The sequence below is a fragment of the Budorcas taxicolor genome, chromosome 14 (genome assembly GCF_023091745.1).
Source record: "Budorcas taxicolor isolate Tak-1 chromosome 14, Takin1.1, whole genome shotgun sequence".
NCBI classification, from domain to species: Eukaryota; Metazoa; Chordata; class Mammalia; order Artiodactyla; family Bovidae; genus Budorcas; species Budorcas taxicolor.
The window spans coordinates 36,456,308-36,470,694 of record NC_068923.1 but is presented as its reverse complement, the minus strand read 5'-3'; the positions used below and the strand labels follow the sequence as shown (position 1 = coordinate 36,470,694).

The window sequence follows — 14,387 nt, the reverse complement described above, 5'->3', positions numbered from 1 at the left end:
ATCCGGGATGCAGCGGGCGCTTGCCTTTTCCCTCCCGCGTCGCTCGGGGAGAACGGCTGCTCGAGTGTCTCCGCTTCCCCGGGTGAGCCACTGAGGAGCTCCCGCCGCTGCTCCAGGGTGAGGGCGAGCAGAGCTGCCTCTGCTTTTCGCTCTAGGTGCGTCGTCCCTGTCTGGGCTTCCTCGAACCCTGCGCTCCTCGGCCCCCGGCCAGTCTCCCGGGCCGCGGCTCCAAGGCCGCGCGTCTGGTCTCATCGGGGCCCCGCGGAGTCCCCAGGCTCCCCCTGGACTCGGGGTTCGGCTCGGGCCCCGGAGTGGCCGGCAGGGGAGGCCCTGCCTGGGGGACAACGAGCCAGTTCACCTTGGCCTGAATCTCCCCCCTGCGCCCCAACGCTGCAGTTCGGCGGGTGTGGCCTCCACTTGGGTGGGGGGCGAGGTGTCTCCGCTCCCTGTCTGCCTCCGGGGCCCCTCTGATGGGGATGGGAGTGGCACCCTCTTGTGTGGTGTTGGGGAGGGGCCCGCGTCCGGCTCGGAGGGAGTCCTGGTCGATGCCCTTCATACCACCTTCGTGACCAGGGCTGGCCACTTGACCCCCCAAACCTGGCTGTAAGAGTCTGTAAATAAGGGTGATGAGTAGCACCTGTTTCGTAGGGCGGCTGGGAAGGATGGAAGAGAACCATGAGCATCAGACTTCTCACCAGTGCTGTTAATAATCTGGGTGGGTACCTACTCTGGAGGCGCCTGGGACTGTCTCGGTCTCCGAGTTTTGCAGCCTGTAAAACAGGACTGCTGATCAATACTTAAAGATACGTGTGTCCAAACCAGGATGTGGAAAACTGGATCAGCTCTGCTGGATTTGAAAAAAGCAGTGCTTGGCATTGGTTGAGATCGCCCAGACAACTTCCTGCAGGAAGCACTCTCATACTTGAAGCTTGTGGAGCACTTAGGACTTGGTTTGTGCTGTGGGTCCTGAAGTTGGTTTGGTATTCCTTTCTACTCCAGGGGGTCTTCCCAACCCAGGTATCTACCCCCCATCTCTTGGGTCTCCTGCATTGGTAAGCGGATTCTTTATCACTGAGCCACCAGGGAAGCCCAGAATAAGTTAAGAGCTGAAATAAAATCCAGAGGTTTAGAATGGCCCCTCATGTTCTGGCTGCTTTTACTGGTCGGTGGAAGTAGAAGTTTAATATTCAAATGAAGTGTTTATTCCCGGATCGTTTGTTGTGGTTCAGTTGAGTCGGCCTCTTTGCGACCCCATGGTTGCAGAATGCCAGGCACCTCTGTCCTCCAGTGTCTCCCTGAGTTTGCTCAAATTCATGCCCATGCTTCCTTACTGGTTTCTTACTCATGTTAGTGACTCAAGAAGATAAGAGTGCTGCACAATTATAGATACACTAGTATGGATGTGTAACATGTGGGAGAAAAGGTCGATTAAAAAAATAGGATAGAACAGCAATTATCAAACAGAGTGGAAGATTTTAACTAGGAATCGAGGGACATTCTAGGACTGAAAAAGAAAAAACATCTTGAAAGGGAATTCAGATCAGAACTTATGAGTCTGAAGCTTGAAAGGCAAAAGATAAGATGGTTGATTTTGTCAGATAGCATAACTGAAATATTAGATAAACAAACTTCTGTTTTATCAATGGTTTGAAGTAGAATGCTTATTATACTGAAACTGAGTGTGAGAACCCTGTTAAACCATTATGAAATACACAAAAAGAAAAAGGGAAAATTAATTAGTGTTTCACTGAGTATTTCTTGTAACTGGCATTTTCAACATATCTGCAATTTGGCTCCTAAAAATAAGAAATGAATCTGCTGCCATCCATGGTGGTGAAAATACTGGTAATGATTAAAAAAAAGAATAGATTTATTTCCTGAAGGTTTTATAGAAAACAAAATAGCCCTCTGTTTTACTGGTTTTTGAAATATTCTCATTTTAACATCTACAAAGTCACTTACTGTAAATGTTCCTCATCAGCAGCATCGACATGCTGATATTTCAACTTGGCAGCTTTTCCTCACAAGTTACGTGAATTCCAGATGGGAAGGTATATGATGGATAGAACTGTGTGTCATTGGAGAGTTTTTTGGGGGGTGGGGCTTAGGAAATACTCTGGAACCTTGGTAACTAAAATAAATCTCCTCCAAAACATCTTTTAAACAGTGATAGTTTTTACTGGATGAAAATAAAGTGGTAGGGAGTCATGTACAGCCTGTGGTAAATTGGAGGGGGCAAAGGGCCAGGCAGAAGTAGAGGGAAGAGAAATTGCAATGTTAATATTTTTAGCCTTTCTGTCAGAGAGGGAGTGAGACTTAAAAAGTGTACTGAAAATCAAAGTAGAAAGTAGGACTGGGTTTTAGTTTTGACTCAGTTTTTCCCTGAATTAGTTTAGTAACTGGGTAAGTCTACTTGGCTTTCTGTTTTTAACTTTTCTGCACAATTAAGAGGTGGTATTCATTGAGATCTAAAGCTATTTTCTTATGAGTATTCTATCAACTCAAAAGCTTGTTATTTAAATTCCTTGGATAGTTCTCTCGTGAAAGGTTTTAGGACTCTATCTTGGCCCATATTTTTGTTGAAGATTTGGATGAACAAATTCACCTCTATCTGTATTTAGTTAGCCAGCATTGCTTAGGTCACTAACATGTCCTGGGCGTATTATCCTAAGTACTTTTGCATGTTTTCTCATATAACCATCTATTTTGTTTACTGATACATTCCTGTGTTTAGAATAGTGCCCAGCACAAACTGCATACTTGCTTGATGACTATTGAATACATGAATTCATAATCAGTGATGTAAGTCTTCTTCGTGCCATCCTCTTTCTTGTACGCTGTATTCTATCCCCTCTGGCCCAGGCCCTGGCAATTATCTTCTCTCTCGATCATCCATTTCTCATTCACCCATTGACATATCATCATTGGTATTAAAAACTGCAGTAGTTTCGTTCATGGTGAGACAACAACATACTTGACCCACATTCCCCACCAACCTGTTTTTCTGTGCCTTTATGCAACAGCATTCCACTGAATATTTGCTATTTCCAGTTCATTCCCTCCCATTCCTTCTTGAACCTACTTCACCTTTTATCCCACACTGAATCAAAACTGTTGTTACAGGGCTGGCCAGTGCCTCTGTGTTGTGAAATCCAAGGATCACTTGTCATTCCTCATCTTACTAGACCTCCCAGCGCCATTGAGGACTCCTCCTTTCTTACTCTGATGTCCACGATGCCACTCCTGGAAGGAGGGTGTTAGTTGCTTATTGGCTTCCCAGCTTCTAAAATATTCAGGGCCCCAAGGCTCAGTCATGGAAGCTCTTTTACTTTATGTTCACTCCCTAGAGGGATATTCTTTAGTTTTCCAGTTTTCAGTACTTGTCTGTATGTTGTTGACTCCCAGATGTATTACTCTAGCGCTGACCTTCCTATGAAACTCTGCTGTGTCTAGCTGCCTGTTGAACATCTTCACTTGGATGTCCAGTACAACCCGGATGTGTTCAAACCTGAATTCCTGATGGCCAGGATTTCCTGGGATGCCTAAACCTGTTCTTCCAGCAGCTCCTTCTTTTTACAAGCAAGCTGATGATAGTCATGCTTGTTTAGTGCTTTTCTGGTGGAAGGCACTCTACTAAGCTTTGTTCACACAGTCTTATTCAGTTCAGTCGCTCAGTCATGTCTGACTCTTTGGACCCCACAGACTGCAGCATGCCAGGCTTCCCTGTCCATTGCCAGCTCCTGGAGCTTGCTCAAACTTATGTCCATTGAGTCAGTGATGCCATCCAACCTTCTCATCCTCTGTCATCCCCTTCTCCTCCTGCTTTCAATCTTTCCCAGCATCAGCGTCTTTTCCAGTAAGTCAGTTCTTCTCATCAGGTGGCCAGAGTATTGGAGCATCAGTTTCAGAATCAGTCCTTCCAATTAATATTCAGGACTGATTTCCTTTAGGATTGACTGGTTGGATCTCCTTGCAGTCCAAGGGACTCTCAAGAGTCTTCTCCAACACAACAATTCAAAAGAATCAATTCTTCAGTGTTCAGCTTTCTTTATGGTCCAACTCTCATATCTATACATGACTACTGGATAAACCATAACCTTGACTAGAAGGACCTTTGTCACAAAGTAATGTCTCTGCTCTCTAGGTTTGTAATAGCTTTTCTTCCAAGGAGCAAGAGTCTTTTAATTTCATTGTTGTAGTCACCATGCAGTGATTTTGGAGCCCAAGAAAATAAAGTCTGTTCCTGTTTCTGTTGTTTCCCCATCTATTTGCCATGAAGTGATGGGACTGGCTCCCATGAATATTGAGTTTTAAGCCAACTTTTCCACTCTCCTCTTTCACTTTCATCAAGAGGCTTCCTTTTCGCTTTCTGCGATAAGGGTGGTGTCATCTGCATATCTGAGGTTATTGACATTTCTCCTGGCAATTTTGATGCCAGCTTGTGATTCATCCAGCCCTGCATTTTGCATGATGTACTCTGCATATAAGTTAAATAAGTAGGGTGACAATATATAGCCTTGACGTACTCCTTTTCTGATTTCGAACCAGTCCTTTGTTCCATGTCAGGTTCTAACTGTTGCTTCTTGATTTGCATACAGATTTCTCGAGGCAGGTAAGGCAGTCTGGTATTCCCCTCTCTTGAAAAATTTTCCACAGTTTGTTGTGATCCACGCAGTCAAAGGCTTTGGCATAGTCAAAGCAGAAGTATATGTTTTTCTGGTACTCTCTTGATCCAGTGGATGTTGGCAATTTGGTCTGTTTCCTCTGCCTTTTCTAAATCTAGCTTGAAGATCTGGAAGTTCTCTGTTCACATACTGTTGAAGCCTAGTGTGGAGAATTTTGAGCATTATTTTCCTAGCATGTGAGATGACTGCAATTGTGCTATAGTTTGAACATTCTTTGGCATTGCTTTTCTTTGGGATTGGAATGAAAACTGACCTTTTCCAGTCCTGTGGCCACTGCTGAGTTTCCCAAGTTTGCTGGCATATTGAGTGCAGCACTTACGCAGTATCATCCTTTAGGATTTGAAATAGGTCAGCTGGAATTCCATCGCCTCCACTAGCTTTGTTCATAGTGATGCTTCCTAAGGCCGAGTTGATGTTGCATTCCAGGATATCTGGCTCTACCTGAGTGTGATCACACCATCATGGTTATCTGGGTCATTAAGATCTTTTTTGTATAGTTCTGTGTATTCTTGCCACCTCTTAATATCTTCTGCTTCTGTTAGGTCCATACCATTTCTGTCCTTTATCGAGCCCATCTTTGCATGAAATGTTCCCTTGGTATCTCTAATGTTCTTAGGGCAATCTCTAGTCTTTCCCATTCTATTCTTTTCCTCTATTTCTTCGCACTGAAGAATGAGAAGATGAGTGCACATTCTTCTACTCTGCCATCCTGGACTTCAAGACAGTCTTATTCGGTTGATACTGTTATCCTCATTTGTAGATGGAGAAACTGAGGCAAAGAGATATTATGTAACTTGTCTTGGGTTCCACAATAAGGGGCAAACTCTGCTGTGTACCCATCCATGTTGCCTGAAAACATGTGGCCATCCAGACTTCTCTTCTTACTCATGTTCTACATTCATTCACCAGTGCATCCTGTTGGCTTTATCTTCAAAATATATCCAGAAGTTTACAGACTCTTATAGCCTTCCCTCTGCACACTTGTCCTGCCACCTTCATGACTCATCTTGGTGACCTCAGTAACTTCCTATTGCCCCCTGTGCAGCGTATTCTCGACACAGCCGTCATTGAGAACTGAAGTTGGGAATCTCATCCTTCTGACACCTTTTCCCTCTCACTTAGGTAAAAGCTAGCCCACAAAATTCTACAGTAGTCTCTGTTTCCAACTGCCCACCCCACCCCTCTTCCTCTGCCTGCCTGCTTTTCTGCTCCTCACTCCACCCCAAAGTGCACATCGCTTGTGCTTACCATTCTTTCAGCCAGGAATTCTCTTCCAAAGGTGCACGTGGTTTGATTCCTCACATCCTCAGGTCTTTGCTCAAACAGGTGACACAATGGTAAAGAATCTGCCTGGTAATGCAGGAGATATAGGAGACACAGGTTCAGTTCGATCCCTGGGTCAGGAATATTCCTTGGAGTAGGAAATGGCAACCCACTCCAGTATTCTTGCCTGGAGAATCCCATGAACAGAAGAGCCTGGTGGGCTGCAGTTCATGGGTTCACAAAGAGCTGGACATGACTGAGCACAGACACAGACCTTTGAAGGTGGAACGGGTACCTTTTGAGTTTTCTGTTCTGGAATGTTTTAAATCGAAGGGTTGACCATTTGTGGAGGAGGTTCTTGTGTGTGGTACATGGGGTGCTGTTACCGGGTGGCTGGATCTTGTGATGGGTCCTTGCAGCCTCTGTCCCTGGGAGTCAACCTGTGCACTGTCCCTCTCCCCTCTACTGTGTGTGTGTGGCATGTGTAATAGGTCAGAATGTGGCCGGGGTAAGAGTTCTGTTACCAATTTGGGTGGAGGGAGGTACTAAAGGTTTTAAAATCACAAGATTTTAGAATCTTATTAAAAATTGGAAATGAGACTAGATTACTGGGACAGTTCTATTAAGCAGTAAGGGTCAGCTCACCAAAATGATTGGTTTTCAGGCCTGGGAAAAGCTTTTAACATATTAGAGAGGCTATCATAAATTTTAATGTATTAACAATTTTCAAAAGCTCTCTCTGTTGAGATATAATTCATCATAATATTCACCATTTAAAAAATGTGCCAGTTGGTGGTTTTTAGTATATTCACAAGGTCATACAGTCATCACTACCATCCTGTTCCAGGACGTTTTTATTGTCCCTCAAAGACACCTCTGTTTCCATTGGCAGTCGCTTGTCATTGCCCTGCCACCAGCCCCTGGCAGCCGCTACCTTTGTGTCTGGGTGGATTAACTTGTTCTGGGTGTTTCATAGAAATGAAATCAGGTAAGATGTGGCCTTCAGTATCTGACCTTTTTTTTTACCTAGTATAATGTTTTCAGGGTTCCCTTATATTGTGGTATGAACTGGTACTCCCATTTCTTCTTGTGCCTGAGTAATCTTTTTTCTGGCTGTAGCATATTTTTATCCATCAACTGATGTACATTTGAGTTGTTTCCATTTTTTTTGGCTATCATGACTAAATGCTGCTGTCAACAACTGTATGCAGATTTTTCTCTGAATTTGTTTTCAGTTCTCTTGGGTGTATACCTAGGATAAGAATTACTGGGTCCAGTGGTAACTCTATGTTTAACTTTGAGGACTGCCAAACTGATTTCCTCAGTGACTGCACTATTTTATGTTCCCAGTGGTAATGTACAAAGGTTCTCATTTTGCTATATCATCAATATCACTTGTTATTTTCCTCTTTTTTTTTTTTTTTGATGATAGCCACCCAGTGAGGAAAGCTCTTATTTTAAAAAGTAGTAAGTTTTACTGTGTTGTTTTACTCTGAATGCTCAAACACTGATAAATTTTAGTGGTTTAACTCTGTGTGTGTTTATGTTTAGTCACTCAGCTGTGTCCAACTCTCTGCGACCCCACGGACTGTAGCATGCTAGGTTCCTCTGTCCGTGGAATTCTCCAGGCAAGAATACTGGAGTGGGTTGCCATTTCCTTCTGGCTGACTCTTTTGATGGGTTGGTTAAAATGTGATGTAAATAAAACACAGATTGTGGGCTCAGTGTGTGCTGTGTCTACCTGCTGTCACTACCACAGGCCCAGATTTCTCACAGGTAAGTGCTGTGGGTTACCAGGAAATCGGACACAACCTGCATCCCTGGAAGAATAAGTCAGTTCTGTGTGCTGCCCACACGCTAGTTGATTAGCAAGATAATCTTGGCTTCAAGACATCACGTGATTGCTCTTTTATACATCTTGTCTCCCTCTCCCTCAATCTCTTTCTTTCATTTTTTTCCTTTCCCATCTCATCCACAAAGGATTTGAGATGATTTTCATTAAGGTTATATGGTATGGAATAATGATGAAATATCTCTAAGAATAGAATCAGAAGCAGGTAACATAGGAATGGAAGAAGGATATCTTATGTAGGACATTGTAATCATGAGGGCTAATACAGTTGTGTCATCGAATATCATGTTTGACCATCAGCGTATCCAGCAGTTACTAAAAAGAGACATTGCCTGTTACACATCCTAACTTCATATTTTTTCTCTAAAGAAGCACAGTTTTCTGTAACTCTGAATTAAAAAACGTCTTAAGTGGGGGTGTTTAGAGTACAGGGGCTTCCTAGGTGGCTCAGTGGTAAAGAATCTGCCTGCAATGCAGGGGATGTGGGTTGATCCCTGGTTCAGGAAGATCCCCTGGAGGAGGAAATGGCAACCTACTCCAGTATTTTTGCCTGGAAAAGCCCGTGAATGGAGGAACCGTTTAATAGAGAGCTAAAACAGTACATAGAGGTCCTCACTAAAAGCTTTGGTAGCATGAGTATAATTTTGAATTATGATACGCTGGTGTAGGGCAGGAAACATGTTTGTCTCACATTGTGTTTATGTCTCTTGCCATTTATTTTATGGAAATTCTATCTCTAGGTATTAATGGTTATCTTTTTTTAAATCATATTTTTCTTCCATTTGTATATGGTGTTTTCCAGAATACAGACATTGAAACTTGGGACAAAATATTTATCTAATTTCTGGTAAGTTAAGTGAATGCTTTAGGGACTGACATAAAATAATTGTATGCTCTGTTTCTTCAGTCATTTAAGATACAAGAGAAATTTTAGTAACATATAAGATAAAAACTATGTTGGTAAATTTTTATTATTGTATAACATAAAAGGAACAGAGAGCTTTTCTGTAAACCTGCTTGTAAAAGATAATACCCCAAAACATATGTTGTCATTTCCTAAAGAATTGGGTTACTTTTATTGAATCAGATATTGATGTTTTCTTCTGTGAAGAATAGTTATCTCAACATAAGTCAGTTTAAGAGACAAATGCTCAGTATGATTCACTTAAGATATAGTCAAATTATTCAGATCAAGCTGCAGTTTCATTCATCGGCTTTGTTTTCCTCTCGTAACTGTAGCTTGTGAGTTATTTTCAGAAGCTAAGTCCAGCACGCTTCACAAGTGGACAGAGGATACCCATTTTCACATGTAAATCTTCAACGAAGTTAAGAATTAACAACTGACTCATTTTTGGTATTAAGAAATGACGCTGCACCATATTTTTATGTAGACCAAAACATTTAACTTCTCAGCTGCGAAGAGAATCACACTGGATTATTTCTCCCTTCTAGTGGCTAAGTTGAAGACCTGCCATGACGATGAAGAAAGAGACTGCATTTGCTGTTTCCACCTAAAGAAAAATGACCAACAAGAACCAAAGTTGTGGTGTGGGACAGGACTCCATGCCCTCCATGACTTGTCTCATCCACGTACTTGAAGCGTGGCTTGGTGTGGAGCATTTGGAGGACTACTGGAATTTTGCAAACTACCTCTTGTGGGTTTTCACACCACTCCTCCTTTTAATACTCCCTTACTTCACCATCTTTCTGCTCTACCTTACTATCATTTTCTTACACATTTATAAGAGGAAGAATGTGCTAAAAGAAGCCTACTCCCATAATCTGTGGGATGGCGCGAGGAAGACGGTGGCGACCCTGTGGGACGGACATGCGGCTGTCTGGCATGGTAAGCAGATCGCTCTGTGCTCTGAGCTCCTGCTGGTGTGGGTGCACTGACACCCTGTCATCGTCCCTGTGGTTGATTGAAGAGATGTTGAAAAATATGATGGAGGGGAGAGTTACTGCTTTCTGTTATCTGTTTGCATGTGTGTGGTGCACATGTATGTCTTTATTAAAGTGATTTTCTTCTAAAAACATTCGTTTCCATTAAAGAACCATATAGCTGTGTAGAATATGACAATAAGCTAAAATTAAAAAATGAATATTTAACATCTAAAAGAGTAAGAGACGAATTAAAACAGTATAGAAAACTGTTTTGAAAGTGCTTTAATTATTTAATGTTTATTTCCATTTTGTTCAAAATAAGTTTGACTTTCCCAGTGTCAAGATTTTTAAACACTGAAATATTAAGTAATAATATTTTTAAAGTAAATATAATCTATATACCAGAATTTACCCATTTTCTGTTTGCCTCATTTCAGAGTCACTGTGTGACTTACTAAGCTAACGTGTTGTCACTTTACATATGCCTGCAAGTCATTTTTGAGCACTTGACCATGCCATCCGGTGTCAAATGCTTAACATGCATCAGTTCTTATAACACAGTAAATGGAGCCCATGTCTTATCTCCATTTTACAGTTTTCTCATAAGGAAACTGAAGAACAGAGAGGTTGTCATTTGCCCAAGGCCGCTAGGACACCAGGGAGAAGAGCCAGGACACAGCCCCTGGTTTCCGGGTCTCGGCCTGTGCGTCTCTGACCCGTGCTGTGCAGCAGGTCTGTCCCTGGCTGGGGGCTCGGGCTCCCAGCAGTGGTTGTCAGAGGGTACGCAGACAGGAAGCACTTGCTACTGATGCAGGGAATTTACTATTTACCTGCTAATACCAATGCCCTTGCCAGTCAGCACAGCCCTCACACCCTCTGGTGGCTGTTCACCCACCGTGGGATGGTGTCTCCGCATTCCATGACCAGAGCCTGCGTCTGTGTAGACGGCTATTGTTCATTGTCTATACAGCAGTGAGACAGAAAGGCAGTGGGCTGGTTTATAGGGCTTGGGAGTCCATGTCCCCCTCCCACTTGTAACCCCCCCCATATTTCAGGATAATGCATATAGTAAGGAATTTGAATTTATTTCTATTTCAGGAGACATTTAATTTCTATAAATTCAAGTGTTGAACTTATTTTGTAAGCGAGTATATAATTTTGAAGTATTTATTCTTTATTTTTCTGATGTATTCTAAATATGCCCCTATGGCTCAGAGTAAGTAAAAATATAGATTACTACCCTGTTTTAATGTTCTGTTATGATAGGTGATGCTTTTTAAAACAGTTTTCTCCACTCTTTTAGTGACATACACAATAGGCATTTGTGTGCACATTCAGATTTTGTATTGATGTCAAATCAGTTCTAATTTATGCTTTGTAAAGAATCTTCAGAGAAGTTTTTAACTAATAAAAATGTTCACTGTAGAAAATGTGGCAAGTAAAAATAAATATGGAGAAGAAAATAACAGTTACCTAAAATTTGCCATGCCTTTGAATTCTGGTGTGTTTATTGCTTTCTATTTGTGTGGCAGACTAGTATCTTCATGTCACTAAGCCTTCTTACAGGAGTTGTAATAACTGTATAGACTCTGTAAATCCTATAGCTAATTTAGTTAGTTACCTGTTACACTGTTGTTTGTTTGTAATTGGTTTACTGTAAGTATTTTTATATAAGAATCTATCCACTGTTTCCTGTTTTGAACTTAAATTTTACCCTCTACCGTATATTATGTAAGTGCTCTGGCATTTTGCAAACCGTTCTCTGATTCTACTACATTAAGGAATATGAATCTGATATTTCTTTAAATACCTGCATTTTTAGGTTGTCTGTCAATGAGGTCCCTACCTTCAAGTTGTTTACAGCCTTTAAATTATAGCAATTTTGACTTTTTTTACTTCACATTTATTATTAATTTTTAAAAACATGGACATATTGTATTCACTAAAAGGGTCCTCCAAGTTAAACCACAGGTAGTAGGGTTTTTTTTTCCTTTTTTTTTTTTTTGCATATATATATATATATTTAAATTTATTTTTAAATTGAAGGATAACTGCTTTATAGAATTGTAGAAGAGTTTTTTTAATGGAAAATTAAATTGGGGTTTCAAGAGAACATTCCCGCTCTCCTTCAGGTGGCCTTCAGGTGGGTTAGAGTTTCCTTTCACTTCCTGTGTCTCACACAGGGAAGGACGCCTGGGTCCACCAGCTGGAGCTCAAACCAGCCTCTCCCCAGTCACAGCTGGGTGACCTCGGGCAGGTTACCTCGCTTCCTTTGCCGTTTCTCCCTTCTCCCTCTTCCTCCTCCCTTCCTTTTCAACAATTAGGACTTTTTAAAACTTCATTTACAAAAATTTTTAGAATTACAGAAAAGTTGCAAAAATAGTCCAGAGTTCCTGCTGTTTTTCACTCAGCTTCCCCTAATGTTAGCATCTTACGTAACCGTTTCTACAGTTATCAGACTGACGGTGGTACAACATTATCAACCAAACTACAGGTGTTATTCGAATCTTACCAGGTTCCCTGCCAGAGTCCTTTTACCAGGATCCCATCCTGCATTTAGTTGTCATATCTTCTCCAATTTAATACAGGTTTTTTGTCTTTACGACCTTCACACTTTTGCAGAGTACTGCTCAGTGATTTTGTGGACTGTCTCTTAATTTAGGTATGATGTTTTCCATAATTAATTTGAAGTTGTGCATTTTTGACCAGACTCTCACTGATGGTGCATTTTCAGTACATTGTATCCGAGGTGCCTGATGTTAACACGTGTTATTACTGGTGATGGTGACTTTGATCACTTGGTTGAGGAGGTGTCTGCTAGGTTTCTCCACCACAGAGTTGCTAGTTTTTACTTTTTAATTGATAAATGTCTTGGAAGAGCTCCTTTAAAGCTATGCAAATAACCTTTCTCTTCAAACAAGATACGAAACTTCATTTTCCTCTTCTATAAAATGGGTTGTTTTAAGGACTCATCGAATCTTGATATAAAATACTTAGAATAATTTCTATTATGTAATAAAAATTTAACAAATGTTAGCTGTCATAATTATAGAGCATCTTGCTCCAATAATTTGGAAGGCACTAAAATACATCACTTGCCTCTTGGTCATTATTAAGTTCAACTTCACACACCTACTGTGTTCAAGATTCCTAGTATTTTCAAGGCACATTTTTAGGTTGTCAAGGTTTTGACTCTTGTTGCTAGCAAGAAATGCATTCTGCCATCCAGTGTCTACACATAGGTATATCTACTTCATCAAGTGTGTAGAGACTGTCTTCATGTGATCCGCTCTGTTTTCTGTCCTGCTCTCTCTTATTTAAAAAGATAATGCTGACAGTAACTCACTAAAGTGATTGCACAACTCAGTGAGTGGATGGCCACAAGCATTTGACAATCGCAGGTGCAGGTTAGCCTGGGCACACCTCTGGTAGGAGGTGTGGTGGGGGGCAAGGATACAGCCGCCCTCCCCCGCCCCCCTCCCCTCTACTGTGTGACCTTGAGTAGTTGGTTGTGTGGGTTTTGCTTCCTTGGGTTTCCTCATCAGTGCAGGAATTCTGTGAGGACCATATGACATAATTACTATGGGTCCAATACAGTGCCTGGCAGGTGAATACTCAATAAGTGTCTATTCCTGTTTCTATGAGACAAAAGTGAAAGCACTATTCATGGAGGAGGTAGTTTTTAAACAAGGTTTTGAAGAATGAGTGGGGAAATAACTGAATAACTATTTCACAGAATCCACCTGCAATGCAGGAGACCCTGGTTCGATTCCCGGGTCGGGAAGGTCCGCTGGAGAAGGGATAGACTACCCACTCCAGTATTCTTGGGCTTCCCTGGTGACTCAGCTGGTGAAGAATCTGCCTGCAATGCAGGAGACCTGGGTTTGATCCCTGGGTTGGGAAGATGCCCTGAAGAAGGGAAAGGTTACCACTCCAGTATTCTGGCCTGGAGAATTCTGTGGACTGTATAGTCCATGAGGTTGCAAAGAGTCAGACACGACTGAGCGACTTTCACTTCACCTCATTTCACTTCACACCATTATATTTAAAAATTAAATACATAGTTTTTTTTTTGAAGGAAAAGAACCAATCAAACTTGGTTCAAGAAGGAGAGAGAAACAGAGCAGACCAATAATCATACAATAAATATTGAAACAGTGATCAAAGTCTATACCCTCCTCTCTTCACAAAGGGCTGAGAGCCCACAAGTTATACTAAACTTTTAAGGAACAGATAATGCCTCTCTTAAAGTGAGAGTGTAGGAAAAAGTGGAGTTAAACAATTTATTTTACAAGGATAGCAGAACTTTGCTATCAAAACTAAGGCGAACACAAAAGGGAGATTTGTAGGTCAGTCTCAAAGTAATTTTATAAAATTCAGTATTTATGATAAAAAAAAAAAAAACTTAGGTGAAGACTAAAGGTACTACCTTAATAAAGTTCCAGAAATATTCAACAAAAATGATCCACATTAGAGAAGTGGTAAAAGCAATTCCCATAAGAAGGAAATAAGACAAGGCTGCTCTCAACTTTTACTATTTAACATTCTCTAGGAGCTCTTGGAAATAAGTAAAGAGATGAGAAAAGAGGCCTGAAAGAACTAAGCGAATCCACTTACTAGTACTGATAAGTTTGCTTAAACACAAAATCACATAATACCAATAATCATTTTTAAAATGGAAATAAAACATTCTATTTGAGACT

General features: G+C 41.3%; 1 protein-coding gene across 1 annotated transcript in view; it reads left to right on the top strand.

The window, feature by feature from the left end:
• The first annotated feature begins 44 nt into the window (after nt 1–44).
• TMEM68 (transmembrane protein 68) overlaps nt 45–14,387 on the top strand; it is a 32,613-nt gene continuing 18,270 nt past the window's right edge. The window contains exons 1-2 of the mRNA XM_052651893.1: nt 45–155; nt 9,253–9,646. Of these exons, the coding sequence (XP_052507853.1) occupies nt 9,322–9,646 (325 nt within the window). The 5' untranslated portion in view covers nt 45–155; nt 9,253–9,321. The remainder of the gene's footprint in view (nt 156–9,252; nt 9,647–14,387) is intronic.